Genomic DNA, 17,088 nt, shown 5'->3' with positions numbered 1-17,088 from the left:
TGGAGACCCGCGCTCGCTACACACTCCTCCACATCCAAGATGTCCATTCACTCAACAGATCGCAAACACTGTCGTGGGACCAAATAGAGGTATCTAAGACTTCTCTTTTTTAGATTGTAATCAATTCAGGACAGGAGTCATCTCTCACTTTACACAATTTTTAGAAAAATTAGACTTCAACGTCATCTGGGTTTTCTAGGTGTTACCAAAAAATGATAAATTATTGTACCAAAATACTAAAAAAGCCCTACAGAGAAGTGAGAGTCTCTGTACCATAGTTAGCAGAAGAAGTTAAAGGGAGCTTTTCTACTTTTATGAAAAATCCACCAGGACCTGATACATACTTTTAAAGTAAAAGTCAGTAATGCTGATGAGTGATTTATAAAATAGTGCTGTAAACTGACTGGATAGACTGCTAATTTGCTTAAAATATTATAATCTTTTCTAAAAGTAGTATCAACTGTATAACCAGTATAAACTGTACATGAAGTATTAGACTCTCCACAATTGTAAGAGCCAAATCCCACGCAGTTCACCTCAGCCCCTTGCCCGTTTAGGGTAGGATAATGTCTCATACAAAACTTTCAACATACGGTCTCGGATTTCAAATAATGAAACAATGAGAAATGCAGTAGAAACATCAAATCAGAACCCAAAATAAAAAAAGCAAGAACGTCTAAAATGTAACATAAGAATACAAGTAAGATGGGTAGAATTCTGTGCTTTCCCTCCTTTACATATAGGAGGTGGAAATAAATTTTACATTCAAAGAGAGGCATGTGAGAAGTCTGAGCTTCACATCACCCCACACAAATTAATCCAATGTGAGTGCTGCAACCAGTAGATAGCTCTGAACATCACCTTTACAAACAAATACTTTCTTTGGACACAGCCAAACTCCAAAGTTTGTAACATGTAACTCCAAATCTAGAAACATGTATTTTACATTCAGAATATGGACAATTACTGCACATCAGATTATAGAAGGGCTTGCTGTACTGAATGTTTTTCCTTGAGATTATTTGAGGGTTGCATCATCTCTCTTCAATAAAAAAATATTACTTTGGGCATAAAACTTTCAAGACCAGCTTCGGGAAGAAGAAAAGCAAAAAATTGAACCTATTTTACTTCTCCCAACACCTAGAAAGAACCCAATAAATTTTCAGAATTTCATTTAAATTTGAATTTAAGGAAGCAACTGATTGCAGATGGTTTAAACAGCTCTGCCAACTCAATTAGAAGGCAAAGAAATGGACAATATGTTTTGGCTCAATATTAAAATCTGAAGCCTGGAAACTTTTATCAGGTGAAATCTAGGTCTTTCTGAGTAAGTGTGCTAAAATTAGTGTTTTGTTTGGAATCACTTCTGGACAGAAAATGCGTGACAAAATGCAGTATAAATAAGGATAATTTATTTTTTAAATGTTTTTAATTTTTTAAATTATATTTTTTAAAAAGAATTCATTAGAATATTTACAAAGCCAGAAAATCAGTATTTTAAAAAAATATTTTATTTAAGACATTTTCTTTCTTATTCCTCTCTTGCTCTGTGATTTTTTTTTTCTGCCTTCAAACACAGGTTTGGCAGTCACCATGACTACATTTCCCAGGCCTTCATCCTCACTACTTGAGCTACTGCACCCTTTTTTCTCTTTATGGTCAGCTGTCTCTTTTGCAGACGTGTTTTTCCTCCTTTTGCTCTTGCCTAAATCTCTACCTTTGGATTCCTCCACTGAGGAGTCACTAGAAGTTTCTGAAAGATGTAAATTTCCAACAAAACCACCTCCATATAAAAATTCTTTTCTGGAATCTGAATGTTTTCTTCTCTTTCCACTCTGTTTTGTTGCTGCAGCTTGATTTGCATCATCTGTGGAACCTTCCCCTTTCTTTTTCCTGGGCTGTTTAAGTTCCATCTCTGTGACAGCAGCGGCCTCCTGAATTTCACCTTCTGCTTCCTTTTCCTTTCTCTTCAGACAAGTCACAGCTCTGCGCAGTCTCTGGCTTTTAATAGTTTGTTTCTCATGCTGTTCCAGTCTGAAGAATGAATCAATTCGAAGCTGAGTCTACCAAAAATAAAACAGAAACACAGTTGAATGTTTTTGTGGGAATTCAGTTGTTAGCTATATTACAAAGCATCTGAAACTAAAGCAGGACAAAGGAGTAATGAAATTAATACATACGCACACAGATGTGAACAATACGATGCATCATTATAGTAATACCATTACTTTACAATAAATTAGGCAACAAGAACCTTTACAGAAATAAATAATTAGCAAACTCCAGTGAGATTTCATTATTGCACTGCTGGTGATCAGACATATGTTGCTATTGTCAACCCTAATATAGAGAATCTCTGTAGTGCTCTTAAGTATGTCCTTACAAACACATCCTTAGGTTCCAGCTGTGAAAGCAGAATGTTTACTAAGTAAATGCTGTAAGTGCACTTTGCATTTGTGCCTCCAAGTGCAAGAATACGCAGGCGTTTTGACTCCAGTTCATTGCACCACATGCTGCTACAGTATAAAGGCTGAAGAGTAGAACTAAGAGTCCTCACACAGTGTGGATTTATGCTCTTCAACCACAGCTAGGCTTTTTGTATACGCCAAGCCAGTCCTCTACTTTTTCCCTAATATTGCCTAAGTGAGATAGACTCTTCTAAAAGATATTGCAGTCAACCTGAAAGTATATGTATATTATTACTACGGGGCCTTCACTCCACTCAGTGATACAGAGAACCCAGAACACTGGTTTAGACAATGTATCTATCTTGTGTATGGCAAAAGGAAAAAAGAATCTCACACTGGGTATCAATTTTCTAACCTACTTTGACAGCTACCACAGCAGACATCACCATTCACTTTCAAGCGTTAATAGAGTTGACAACATTTTCTTGGAAATGAGAGTAGTATTATTAATGGGCTCAACAGTTCAGTCTGCACTCAAGCTCAAAGGATGGGTATAGTATCAAATGGGCAGTATCACTCCACCAAAATCTCAAGGGCACTTTTATATATATACTTTATAAAGTGTTTACAGAACACCATCTTCTAGCAGTAATGAAGTTGCTTGAGGTACCTGTAGCTTGACCGTGTCCAGCAAAAACAGCGGCCTGGACTTAAGATAGGTGCTTGATAGGTAAGGAGACTTGAAACCAATGTCTGAAATTATGCAGAGTCCCTCAAAGCACACTCAAATCACACAGAAATGAAGTCTAGAGAAGCAAGCTTAGTGACTTAAAAAAAAATACATAAAACTATTAAAACCCAAAGCCCAGCTCCTGAGAAAGATATTTTACTTCAAAGCTTTGCTGTTCTTTTTAAAATGCTTCTCTCACAATTTTCCAGTTACCCTTAAACTATACGTGGATTTTCACCTGCTGCAAGTTCAGTTGTTTCATCACAGGCAAAAGGATTCCATCTATCTTCGTCCTGGTCCAGCCAAAGTGATCCTTGCAGAATGTGCAGAAAGTTAAGGAACTTTACAAAATGGCTACTACTGGTAATTTGTAAACACATAAAATAAAAATTCCCGAAGTAAACAATATCTGGAGGAAAGTTGCTCCACTTCAAAGCTTTTTCTACTACAAAAGTAGACAAAAGACTCAGTTAAAACAACATATCACAATCACGCTGCTGCATCTCCATTAGTTGCAGAACTTTTTCTCAAAGATCAACATTTCCAAAAGCATGTCTCAGTGAAGACAGAACTCATTTTGGTTAAATGGTATTGCCCTAACACAAAATGCCTATAAATAAAACTTATTTTTACACTTGTACCTACTGGAAGTTTCATTTACTGTTTAAATCACTATTATCTCTGCATTTATAGCCATCTACTTTTCAATAGTTCACTGCAGCTCAGACTGCAACTGAAGCAAAAAGTAGGCATTATTGGAAGAAATGTAGGGAATAATTAGGGATAAAGTGCAGATTGAAACAACATTTCTGTCTAGACTTCAAGATTTATTTGTGAAAAAAGGCAAACATACAGAGGGAGTGCACAAGCAATTCCACCTCAAGAGTAGAAACAGGCACAGGACAGTTACAGAAATATAACAATTACAGAAATATAGTATCTCAACAAATTAGTCAGTTCAGCTATAAGATTCTCTTTGCATGCAAAGTGAGGCAGCCCACTCTCTCAGGAGGGCAGAGCAGCCCTGACTGCCACACAGGCATAGCTGCATTCCCTTCTATTCCAAGCTGGTATCATTTTAGGGAGCACATGCAGATAGGGCTTGGGGCCCCTCACAACAAAGAGATGTTAAAAACTTGACACTCCATTACTGACTCCTTATGAACTTTGAGTACTTTCACCTAACAAGCAAAAGGATATTCTCTGATCTGCTCTACATCAGGCTTTCCCCAGGTAAACGAACCCCTTGACTCATCCACCACAGGTTTCAGGTATGCTTCTGCCACTTCTGGATTTGGGAAACCTGAATAAAGCTGTAGCTCCCGCAGTTTCTTCTTGACTTTGGTGTCATGTGGATTAGGCATGACTTTCTTATTCTTCTGAGCCTCATTCCACCACTCACTGAAAAACAGAGAAAATTATTAATTTGCCTCATAAAATAAAATTTGAAATAACAAGAGCCACCATGCTCATTTCAATAGCCTTAGTCTCCTTACTTCAATTACTACAATTGAAAATGTCCAAATGAAAGCTGGCCAAAGGGACAGAAAATCTTAAAAGCAGAAAAGACAAAACATACACATTAAATGCAGCTACTATAAGCCAAAGTGGCAAATATCACCTAGAATCCCCATAAGCTGCTAAACAGAAGGCCTCAGTATTAGCCTCACTTGCAGAGGATGGTCTACACACAATGATTATTTTTGGAGTTTTTTTAGTATGCAAGGAAAAGAAAGGAAAACTATCCTTGCTATTGCTGATACAGCTGCCTTAGCCCTCTTCAAATCTTGTTCTTGCCCACACCCTTCCTGCCTGACTCCTTCCAGGTCATCCATTCCTCAATCAAGTCCCCTTTCTCTATGAGCAAATTACAGCAACCTCTCACCAACCAAGTGAGAATGAACCTCTGCTCCAGTATGGATCCAGCTCTCCAATAAACTCTGAGGCAGATGTACAATTCTACAGCTGTTCTGCTGTCTTTATTTGTCTCACTGTGATTGCTGTATCAACTTGTCACCTTATCTACCTCTCATTCCAGATAATGATATAATGGAGTCATGTTTTATAGCCTACTTAGTCCCATTAATGATGGTCCCATTAATCAATGATGTCATTTTATTTTGCTGCATGCTTAAGCATCAGAAAAGCATATTTACTAATAATCACAATATGGAGATACAAAAAAGCAAATCATAGTCAAGCATACGCGAATTTTAAGAGAGGCTCCAAGCCATGCCCAGGAAATTCATTTAAAATCTCCATTGCTGTTACAAAGCCAACATTTGGGATGCCCTCAGTGTAGTCACTTCCAAGCAAGTATGCCAAATTAATTAGCTTGCTTCTATCCAAACCTGAAAAACAAAGTGTATGGATTCAGCATTCATTATCTTACAAAATAAAAAAATATTATCAGAAAGGCAAAGGAACACAAAGGCATTAACTCCATAAAATTATATTTAATTCAACATCAGAATATCCTAAGTTCTATTCTGGAGCAGTATCAGTATACTCCTGCTACCTCCAGCACTAATAATTGTGCTAATTTGGCAAATATATCTTGCCAAAATGAAAATGTTACAATGGACATCAGGAAGAATTTTTTCATGGAAATTATTGTTAAACATTAGAATGGACTGGGCAGTGAGGTGGTGGAGTCGCCATCCCTGGAAGTGTTCAAGAAATAACTGGATGTGGTACTCAGTGCCATGGTCTAGTTGACAAGGTGGTGATCAGATAAATATTGGACTTGATGATCTAAGAGATCCTTTTTTTTCTCAGAGATATTTTTCCAACCTAAATAATTCTTTGGTTCTGTAATTTCAAAATTTGGGGTTGGTACAAGATTTTTTTTTTTACATCCAGTTACTGTTCTGATTTCATCTAATGCTGACCTGAATTGAGTAATGCCAGAATCAAATAAAAACATTCTGTTTGAATTCTAGTCCATAATACCAATGCCTCTGCTTCCCAGAAGTGTTCCTCAACTGGGAGCCTTTTGCTATGCGCTGGTACAGATACTAAGTAGACCAGAAGAGCCTGTGAAACAGTCAGAAAGAAGGAAGAACTCAGCTGACCACTTCTATTTGATAGGCTATATGGTCTGAGGCAACCAGACTGATTTTTAGTAACCAGCTTCAAGAGTTTGGATTTGAAATTTTTTTTTTTTTAATTCCATGCAGAAAAGAAGGGATGTGAGTCTAAACTCACAAAGCAAGACCATCATCATGCTAGTCACGATATCCATCAGCTGTTCAGACAGAAGAATTTCTGCAATGCATGGGAAAGGAAAAGCACAAGACAGCAGAGGAATGTGACATAAAGACTGATGATGACTATTTTTTCCCAATAAATAAATAAATATTTGGCTTATCACATTAAAACCAGTTAAAAATCAAAGACATGCTTTTACAGCAATCCTTCCCAACTAAGCTACAGTAGGATACTTAAGTAGGGCAAAATTATTTCATTCAATTTGCTGGAAGAAACCAAAGCTACATTTTTCACCACATAAAAATGTTATGAATTTACACACTACTATTTCAAAGTCTGTGGCCTCTCAAATTGAAAATGTCAAAACTGATTTTAAAAGAGTTCTGTTCAAGACATAACAACAAGTTTAAATTGGCTCATATTTTGCCTAATATTTATGTGACACTGAAGCTTAGTAGTTCAACAAAATTGGCAACAATTTGATTAGACTAGATCAAGAGCAATCAGATAGAAGAAAAAAATCTTTCAGTGTTGACTTATGATAAATGTTTTACACATATTCCAGATACACTTTTAATATATTACATCTCAGTATGTCCAAAACTAACTTCTATTTCCAGAAGACTAAAAATCTAATGACATCAGAATATCATTTTCCCACCACATCAGAAAAGTCATGCTAAAATTTACCCAGAAACTGGTATAATAGTTCATATCTCCAGCCTTGATGATCATTACACTAACTCAGTATATCAAAGGCAGGTGGTCTGCTAATTCAGGGGGTAATCTGGCAGTAAAACAGCAACCTAACTGAATGGCTTTAGAGACTCTCCGAAGAACAGACATTGAATAAGAGACACAAAATTCTGTAGAAAATACAAAGAGACAGATGACAGAGTTGTCTTATTAAAGACTGTGTTTAACAAATCAATACCTGAGGCTTACCTAGCTCGTTCTGAAAGTCAACATACTGATAATATTCTACATATTTGTTCTGACTGAAGAAATTTTTATAAACATGCCGTGCACCAAACAACCAAACATCACTGTCATCGGTGATTGTCCCAGAGGTCTGATCAGTAAGATCCAGTATGGCACACTGTGCCTCGGCCTCCATCGGAGCTTCGATATACGGAATGCCAAACAGACGGAGGAGCTCCTGGAGGATGGAAGGAAAACAGTTAATAATTAATCTAAAGAGTTCATTTCTAATACACTTCTGCTTGACTCAGAAGTGCTAGATTCACACTTGGGAATTATTTAATATCTGACAACAAACCTTAAACTCTGGTAAAAAGTGCCAAGCTCAGTTAAGTCAAGGGGGAGTCCCCACTCAACTCCTCTCAAGCAGACAGTGCCATATAAGTCAAGCACTACTTGAGCACACTTTCACCACACAGTTTGAGAACTTGCCATCTTAAATACACAAGCATACTTAAGTATTATTTTGCACAGCAAGGAGAAAACTCCATGCATTACAATTATGTGGGCTCAGTGAAACAAAGATGCAAGTAAAATATAAAAAGTAAAAAAAAAAAATGTATCTAAAAAAAATTTGGTCACCACTTCATCTAAGAAAGTAGTATGCAAGCATATGAGAAACATTCATATCAAGCAGGATACAACATTGGGAAGACTAATTGTTCCTTGGATGTTGTTTTGATATGCTTCTATTTTGATGCATTTTTGCTTTTATGGGATATATTACACAACCTCAGTTAAATATCCCACACGCACTAGGTTTAGAGGCTTGTGCTAGTTACACGGGCCTGGATTATGTTCTTCACCACATGGCTTTTGAGGCTTGACAGAATCAGTCTCAAGACTAAATGTTTACTGTAATTAAGAATAAGAGCACACATCAAAAGACTTACAACTATAATGGTGTGCCTATGATTACATGGCACATAATACTACAAAAGCAACCTACTGGCCTTTAAAAAAATCACCTGAAGAAACAAGTATGTGCAAATATTTAACCAAGATTAAGTATCATTTTAAATCTACCTTAACCGTCCCATTAAGAAAAAAAAATACACGCATTTACATGTTTCTCAGAATTTATTTGTTAGCATAAGATTATTACATCACAGACTCTATCACTAGTCTACTGTGTTACGGGTTTGCTAACCCAAACACATTGTATTAAACCTTGAAACACTGACACAGAAGTAACAGGCTTATTCAGTCATTGCTGGTGAGATTCCTTCAAGTTGCTTACTCAGGGCATAAACTACACAGACTTCTTGTAATTTTTTAACCTTTTAATCCCTAGGGGAAATCACAGTTTACCTAATACACAGACTGCATCAATTCTTTGCTGCTGTACATAGCTTCCTAATATTTGTTGTTCATTTCGCAACTTTCACAAAAACAGGCCAAGATCAAACTGGCCCAACCTTTAAAAGTTGGTGCTTAAAAGATACACTGATTTATCCATAACTATATTATTATTTTATAATGTTATTACACTTACTTAAAATAGTTGGAATTCAAGATTATCTCAACACTTTCAATATTTTAAAAGAAGCAAACTGAAAAAAACAAGCTCCTAAGAGGGAAAAAAGGTGACCTCTAGCTAAGCAAAATTACTAACAGCTTTTGAGTAAATGACTGGGATAGAGGAAGGAAGCAAATCAAAATGACTCAACAAATACTACCTGGCTTTCCAAGAACATCTGTCCTGTTACAGAAGCAGCTACACGTTCCTGCTGCTGTTTTTGAGACTGAAGTGTATTCTGCTCAGCAGAAAGGTCCTTTTCTAATTCTTCTAATTCTTCCTGAAAATATAAACCAAAGTTTTTTTATTATTTCAACAATTCAGGTACACTTAGGAAAGCAAAGCACAAAGTCTCCAACTACAATTATTCTAGTAGTACATGTTCCATTAATTCACACTAGGAAGTTGTCACAGCTTCTCTAATGCAGCAAGCTGTAAGACCAGAGATGGTCAAGTCATGAATTTACCTTGAAGTTTTCCTCTGATTTTAGGGAGATTATAATTAATCACTTTTAAAGAAAAATCAGTTCCCATACAATTAGATAGCTATGTGAGAAAGCAGTGAAACAATAAGAAGCTGTTCAATAGTTTTCCTTAACAACTATTTGAAGACAAAGCACTCCATCACAAGCTCAAAACAAGAAACAGTGAGTTACCAAACTGATGTCTTGCCACTCATCCACTGCAGCTTTACCATCAGCATCTCCTTCAACATTCTGAGTGTTTCCCAACTGCACCTCATCAGACTCCTTCAGCAAGTCCAGTGTGAAAACATCAGGTCTGTCTGCCTCCACTTCTGCATGTGTCGGTTCGTCGCTCATTTTTTCATCATATTTAGTAGGAAACTCAGCATCATTACTGACCTCAGCATCCACTTCAATAAAGCTTCCTATCAAAGGAAAACAGAGACTTGTACATTTTTAACTTGGGCAGTGGCTTCTTTTTCTATATGCAGCAGATATATATAATGATTGTGAAATTACATAAACCAAGTGGCTGACTGGTTAATAACACTAGTTAAATTCAATGTACACAACATGCTTTCCTGATTCTCCATATCCTATACTCAGGTTTCAATGTTAAAATGTGACACCAGGTGGAAAAAACACAGCTCAGATTTTCTTCCTGCCTCCCACATATGTGGGAGTGGATGCATGTTTAATGATTGCTTACTAAAAGGTTACCTTCAACTGACTACAAATACAATACTGTCCTGTTTTCTTATCCTATTACACATCAAAAAGCACATACCATCAGAATCACTGTCTTCAGACTGTGATACCCCTTCTCTCTCCACCTCAGGATCTTTTGCTTCTGGAAAAAATCTAGTATCCTCAGATACATTCTCCTCTGTTTGTGAAATTGCTTCCTGTGTATTTTCAGAAATTTTCAAGTTTTCCTCATTTTTAGAAAGCATCAAAGCATCTATACTAGTTTGCACAGGGGAACAGCTTGGCTTCTGTAAACACAAATTCATATTCTTATCTCCCAGAGACCTTAAGTCCATTTTGGAACCACTTTTTTCTTTGTCAATGTCTTCTTTATATTTTCTAGTATTGTTAATATAAGAATAATTTTCAGCTCTGGATATACTAGTATCATTTGATGAAATATGATTTTTGGAACCATTTTTTTCCTTGTCTATATCTTCTGTGTCTTTTATAGTATTGTCAGTGTAAGTTTCAGCTATGGAAATACTGGTGTTCTTGGGTGCAATATGATTTTCTGAATAATTTTTTTCTTTGTCTATATCTTCTTTGCCTTTTCCAGTATTTTCAATAGCAGAATAATTTTCATCTCTGAATATACCAGTGTCTTTGGGTGTAATAGCACTTTTTTCCAACTCCTGAGTCTTCTGTTTAAATTTAGCATCTTGCATAGTCACTTGGATTGATGAATGAATTGTAGCTGTAGGAATGTTTTTTCCCTCCTTAACTTCAGGAATCTGCTCTTCCTCATCTGAGCTACTAAGCAGAAAATCCTTCCCTTCTGGTCTTTCTGGCAGCACTCCATCAGCTGTAGCAGTAACAACTTCCTCCCCTCTATCATCTTCACCCAGAGCTTGCTGAATTGCCCGCAGTGTTCTTGGAGACACACTGCCTTCCTCTGACACAAATTGGTCCATGTTCAATTGTCCAGCATCCAGCTCTTCTTCTGAGCTGCTTTCCATGGCTGCCTGGATAGCAAGCAAAGTCCGAGGAGAGGGGGGTGCTGCCACTACATTGTCATCTTCCTGCTTTGCAATAGCAGGAGATTCATTGGTTTTATTTAATTTAGTCAATTCATGGTTTTTTGATGAGGGTCCTGCAGTAGTTTCCAAGTCTCTACTCATAGCCTCTTTTGCTTGAATACCTGAAAGAAAGTTTTGTGTGGAAAAATACTGCTTTATCAAAACATTCCATTTTACATAATGAACATCACTATATAAAGATTATTAAACTACTTTTCTGCAGGTTTACATATCACAGTTAATGATGTATAACAGTAAAGCACATTTCATACAAAGTAATGGCTACATGCACCAATAAACAATATCCAGGTTTGTCTTTAAACTGCCAGTTTTAAGTGTGCACACTCCAAACAACAGGTTTTACAAAATTAAGACCCAACATACCCTTTATCAGAATATAGTGAGAAGTCTCTTCAGAGACTACCCTCCTTGATTCCACTTCTTTCACAAAACCACCTTCATTTTCGTATTGTGTTTGGATTTCACCCGAGTGCTGTTGACTCATTTCTTTTTGTACATTTTCGATGCACCGATTGAGGTTGCTTTTTTTAAGCAAACCCCTAATCTGGTACTGGGAAAAGTCATTGGAGTCCTCAAAAAAAAAACCACAAAAAAACAAAAAAAACAAAACAAACAAATCAATTGAAATACAACACTCTTTTAAAGCAAATTCATTTCCCACATTCTGGAAGAGTGTAGGAATTCTTTCAGGAGTTCCTTTATGCAGCTAAAATTTGTCTTTCACTTGCTGCTGCACTTGCAAGAAACAGCAATATTATCCTGGCTATATACGATTCTGAAAGGTACCCGTAGTTCTCAGTGCCAGAGAACATCTCAATTTTGGTTATCAGAGCTGATCTCCATCTTAAAAAGAAAAGCAATTAAAAGAGAATCCACATGTGGATCATTTTTAATTGATAGTTCTTAGCTTACACTTGGACACAAGCCATCATTTGATCTGATGTATATTGTACTTTCAAAACCTCACTGTAGAAGTGGCACTATAGGATTCCCCATTTGTGTCTGAACAGCTTCAGCACATGTGCCTAAGTTACAAAAGTCTTTTCCCAGCTGTCAGCTCCTCTAACAACCTCAGGGTTTGGAATCCAAGCTGTGTTCATCCTGCCTGGTTCATCCACACCAGAAGCACGTTATGCAATCTTTGGCATAATGCTCATGAGGCAAGAAATACAGCACAATTTTTAACATTTTTGCCAAACTGAATTAGCTCTGCTAATTTTAGCGGAAATCAAGAGATAAGGCTGTTAAGAGTCATTATCTCATTGGATTTTTTTTCTCCTCACGGTAACATCTCTTATTAAACAGCCCAGGGTGTAAAGTTTTCCACAAGTAGTACTCTTTCTTCATTTGCACTAATGGCAATAGCTCCACTCCAATGCCTTGAAAGCTATTTTAAATATTACCTCTGGCATTGCTTCAAATAACGTTCTTCTTCGCTTTGTAAGTTCTTTAATATCAGTCAAGATCTCATGTTTTATTTCTGGAGGCAGCCTGTGGAAATCTTCTGATTCAATATCTACAGAATAAGGATTTTCACATAATTGTTCCTATAACAATGGAAAACAAGAACACATTTTATATTAGAGCAGAACAAAAATAATAAAATATTTAGAGCATCATTCCAAGCAAGACAAAAAACCCAACCCCTCAAGAACTTTGTTGCTACTTCCCACATAGTGAAAACAAGAAAAAGAAAGTAACTGCTATGTAATAAAATAATGTTAAGTACCTCATTATTGATGTACACTATACAGAGAAACTTGGTTTTTATACTTTTTACAAAAAGATACTTAGTATAAAACACAGAACCAGGTCATATAGCCTCAGCTACTCAGATTTTGTCCTTCTAAAGAGGTTCTCAGCCTGAATGGGAACTGCTTCAAAGATAAACAATCTTTCCAAGAGTGTTTCTTTTTTTTTTCCTATTGATGAAAGCAGAGATAATTTTATTATTTATTATGTCTTCCTCTTAGGTTATGTATTTCTCTTCTCCTATTCCAGTCAGATCAGCAGATCAGAAGCAAATACATAAATTATCTGAAAACACAAGGACTTAAGTGCTTCAACTTCAGTTCACATTTGAAGAAGCACAGGAATTTTGTTCAATATGCTGTTATTTGTGTACATACACATGCACAAATGCATGCATTTTTCCTACATTGTTACAAAAACCAATGTCTTCTCCATATGTTCAAATGAAGTAGTAAAAAGAAAAAGAAAGGCTATCACAAGAATTTTCTGTTCTGCTGTATTCTAGTAGAGAAATCACAGTTATATTTCCTCACTAATAGGAATTCTTACAGTACTGAAAATTAATTTGTTTTCTTATAAGTAATGCTATAATAAGACCTGTATCTCCAAATAATTGGAATTTTGAAGCTTTTTGTTTGCCTTTTAAGCACAGCACATGAATGAGAGGATTGACCACTAGGTTGCACTTACTTGCAACATCTGTTTTTGGCTCACTCTCATTTGCCATTCTTTTTCTTCCTCCTCCTCTGAGCTAAAAATCACAAAGAGAAAACAAAGGTGTAGATATTTACCCAGGAAAACAGAGTTACTATTTTAAGCAAAAAGACATTAGTCATGCCTTTGCTGGTCAAGCACAAATATTTGCAGCATCAAACACACATACACATATATATTTACATACATATTTATATATATATATATATATATATATATATATATATATATATATATATATATATAAATACGCACACAGGTCATAAAGATCTGAGCAGAAAGTAAGAAGCCCAACTTATGTCAGTTAAAACTAGATGGAGACAAATGCTGCTGTTTAGATCATGACACAATTCTTACTTGGTCAACACCTGAAGTATATAAAAGCACAGATATGCAAAGAATAACCTACAGGACCGCTTCACATTCTCACTTAGTGTTATATAAGAAGATGCCACAGGTGTGACGAGTACAGACAAAACCTGCCTCTGCTGAACATGCCAACACAAAACAGAATCAAGCAGCCACACCCAAGCTTGAACAATCAGTCCCATTCAGTTGTATGGACATGGCCATAGAGACTGAGGCAGAACTTTCATCCTTATACATGAATCCAGTGTGGAAAATGAATCTGTGGACTGAAAACTTCTTCTGTTACTTTCCCATAAATAACTAGGAGGCTTCTAGATCCAAAAAGAAACTGAAATAAAATATAAATTAAAGAACTATACTTTATATATATATATTACAGCATCTCATAGGTCAAAGGTCTTTGATCAGCATAGAAGAATAGGGTTTATGCTTTTACCCAAGCTTATTAAAAACCATTTAAGCTATTTTCCTTAATTCTACCTACCTATTCTTCTCTTCATCCTCTAAAGCAGGCAATACATACATATCATCAATTCCTTCTCTTCGAACTTGTGTAATACTTGGCAAAGCTTCATTGCTTAGGGAAAAAAAAAAAGAAAAAATAAAACAGCAATTAACAGCTTCAGAAAGACTTACTGTCACTTATAAACAAGGGAAAATAATTTTTATTCTTGCCTTTTGCCTGTAATAGCAGTTTTGATAACATGTCTCTTCAAAAGTGTTTTCAAGAGTTTCTCTGTAGTTTTCCTGGAATCATTGATGGCAATTTCCTTTCTTTGTCTTCGCTTTGCCTATGAAAATAAGATTAACACCAACAAGATTTTGCTGGATGCTGAAGACGCACATCCAGTGAATCCCTATTAAAATTCTATGTGCTGAGCCTATGAGCTACTCCTAACTCATTCAACACCAAGAGGGACAGAGCCTTCAGAGCCTCTAAATCTACGTTCATTTCCTCTGTGGGACTCAGGAGCAGCTTTCAGCTTCTGGGTACAAATGCCTGCAGAGCTGCATTCAGGTCCATTCTGGAATACAAACCAGGCTTGTGCCATCATCCCCTTCTCTGCAACCTGGCTCCCATGCAAATCAAACCTGCCTAGATTAAAGAGCTGCTGCATGCTCCAAGAGCTAACTCAGGCTGGGACTGCAAAGGACACCTGCAGAGCAGTGGACTTCAATCCTCCATCCCTACAGCTCAGAAACATAAGCAGAACAACAGGAGGGAAACTGAAAATGGCTGCTTACCATCAGCAGACACACAGCCTCTTTTACATTGCAGTAACTCACAAAGGCACTTACCAAGGTTTGTCTCTTCAGAAGAGGTGCCTCTCCATCAAAAACAAAGACTGGTCGAATACGGAAAAACAGTAACTTGCAGAGTCGATGAAACAGAGTGAGCAGGTGAGCATTCCGGACAGAAATACCACCACGATCTCTGGCTCCCTTTATTGCTTGGTTCAACCAAATACTGATATCTTAAAGAACCGTTGAGAGGAAAAAATGTGCTCTTTTACACATATACCACATTGGGAGTTCCCATAAAGTGCACAGATTTGACTGAGTGGCTTTTGCCCACGGTTCCAAGTTTGTCTTACCAAAACCAAGAATACCCAAATAGCTATGAGCTTGGAAGAAGAATAAATCATTGTCCCTACTGCCCTGCAGAAAAAGCAGAGTGGAAGCAAAAGCACAGCAAATACCTCCCCAGTTATTTTTACAGGTAAACGATGGGTAACTTCCTTCCACATCTTCCCAGCATTTAATCAAGTATACAGGACAGGAAAGCTGATGCATAAGCGTAAAACTTCTTAATCTTGTAGTACTACAGAGAGCAGCACATTTATTTATAAAGTGCAAAATTCTATAGTCCAACACTTGCATAAGGAACCTATTAAAAAGAGTCTATTTTTTAAATGATGAAAATAAAAGAGCTTAGTATTTCACAATCGTAAAGCGAAACCTCCACTTACCAAAATGTAGGTAATTTAAATGTAATAATAACAACAATAAAATCTCTTATAAATAAGGGAAATAATTAAAACAATCTCCCTTGCAATTTCGGTTACCCAGCTTTACTTTTAAAGGATACCAACAGCAAGAATTTTCCCTTCCAGCGTTTCTGGGTTTATGGGTCTCCCGGTGCATTCAAGCAGCTTCCAAAGTCCTTGAACTCCCATTGTCCTTCCTTAGCTGCTTTGCGAGAAAATCTATGAGGCACAAAAGAAGCAATAACCCAAAGTTTATGCGGCCCGCAACTGCTTTAATAATTCAAACGGAAATAACGAAGCAGCCGCTCGGGCAGGGATAGCCAGGGCCAGCGGCAGGGCCAGCGGCAGGCGGGGACAGCGGCAGGCGGGGGTCGCGATCCCGGACCTGCGGCGGGGAGCGGGTCCCGGTGCAGGGACGCGGAAGGGACGGAGGCTCCACCATGCGCGGCCTCCCGGCCCCCGGAGCGCGGGCGGCCCACGGAGCGGAGCGGAGCGGAGCGCGGGCGGCCCACGGAGCGGAGCGGAGCGGAGCGCGGACGGCCCACGGAGCGGAGCGGAGCGCGGGGGGCCCACGGAGCGGAGCGGAGCACGGGCGGCCCGCGGAGCGGAGCGGAGCGCGGCCCACGGAGCGGAGCGCGGGCGGCCCACGGAGCGGAGCGGAGCGCGGCCCGCGGAGCGGAGCGCGGGCGGCCCACGGAGCGGAGCGCCGCCCCGCCCGGCGCGGCCCCGCGGGCCGCTGGGAGTCGCAGTGCGCGGGGCGGAGCCGCGCAGGGCCCGGCCCGGGAGCGGCCGCTCGCTCCCCGCCCCGCACACCGGGGCAGGAGGCTCCCGCCGCCCCTTCTCCAGCTGCGGCTCCTGTGGCCGGCAGGCTCCTCGGATGCCTGGAGGAGAGCCTAGTACCTAACCGCAGAGAATAAGAGAATCAATTATGTTGGAAAAGATCTCCGAGATCATCGAGTCCAACCTGTGACCGAACGTCCCTTTGTCAACGGGACCATGATCTAAGTGCCACGTCCAGACTAAACACTCAGGGACGGTAACTGAATCAGCTCCCTGGGCAGTCCCCGTATCTGATCACCCTTTCTGTAAAGAAATTCCCTTATGTCCAGCCTAAACCTCACCTGGTGCAGCTTGAGGCCATTTCCTCTCGTCCTGCCACTTGTTAC

General features: G+C 38.5%; 1 protein-coding gene across 1 annotated transcript; it reads right to left on the bottom strand.

Annotated features, from left to right (window-relative positions):
- Positions 1-1,495: 1,495 nt before the first annotated feature.
- Positions 1,496-16,256, bottom strand: ERCC5 (ERCC excision repair 5, endonuclease). Its single transcript, XM_068182568.1, has 15 exons — positions 16,024-16,256; positions 15,234-15,409; positions 14,610-14,725; positions 14,419-14,511; positions 13,542-13,602; positions 12,503-12,646; positions 11,463-11,670; positions 10,100-11,200; positions 9,505-9,737; positions 9,009-9,128; positions 7,294-7,507; positions 5,345-5,489; positions 4,339-4,539; positions 3,377-3,461; positions 1,496-2,063 (listed from the first exon to the last, which is right to left on the bottom strand). The coding sequence occupies exons 1-15, from the start codon at positions 16,109-16,111 to the stop codon at positions 1,515-1,517; spliced, it is 3,534 nt and encodes a 1,177-aa protein (XP_068038669.1). The 5' UTR covers positions 16,112-16,256; the 3' UTR covers positions 1,496-1,514.
- Positions 16,257-17,088: the final 832 nt, after the last annotated feature.

The sequence above is a fragment of the Anomalospiza imberbis genome, chromosome 2 (assembly GCF_031753505.1).
Source record: "Anomalospiza imberbis isolate Cuckoo-Finch-1a 21T00152 chromosome 2, ASM3175350v1, whole genome shotgun sequence".
Lineage (NCBI taxonomy): Eukaryota > Metazoa > Chordata > Aves > Passeriformes > Viduidae > Anomalospiza > Anomalospiza imberbis.
Note: the sequence above shows the minus strand (reverse complement) of the source record. Positions and strands in the feature narration are given on the sequence as shown.

Bases quoted from the DNA above. Each gene is read 5' to 3' on its own strand.
- ERCC5 (XM_068182568.1), bottom strand. From the start codon at position 16,111: ATGGGAGTTCAAGGACTTTGGAAGCTGCTTGAATGCACCGGGAGACCC. The intron at 15,410-16,023 runs GTATCCTTTAAA...CGGTTCTTTAAG, and splicing joins AGGGAAAATTCTTGCTGTTG to ATATCAGTATTTGGTTGAAC. The intron at 9,738-10,099 runs GTATGTGCTTTT...TTCCTTTGATAG, and splicing joins TGAAGACAGTGATTCTGATG to GAAGCTTTATTGAAGTGGAT.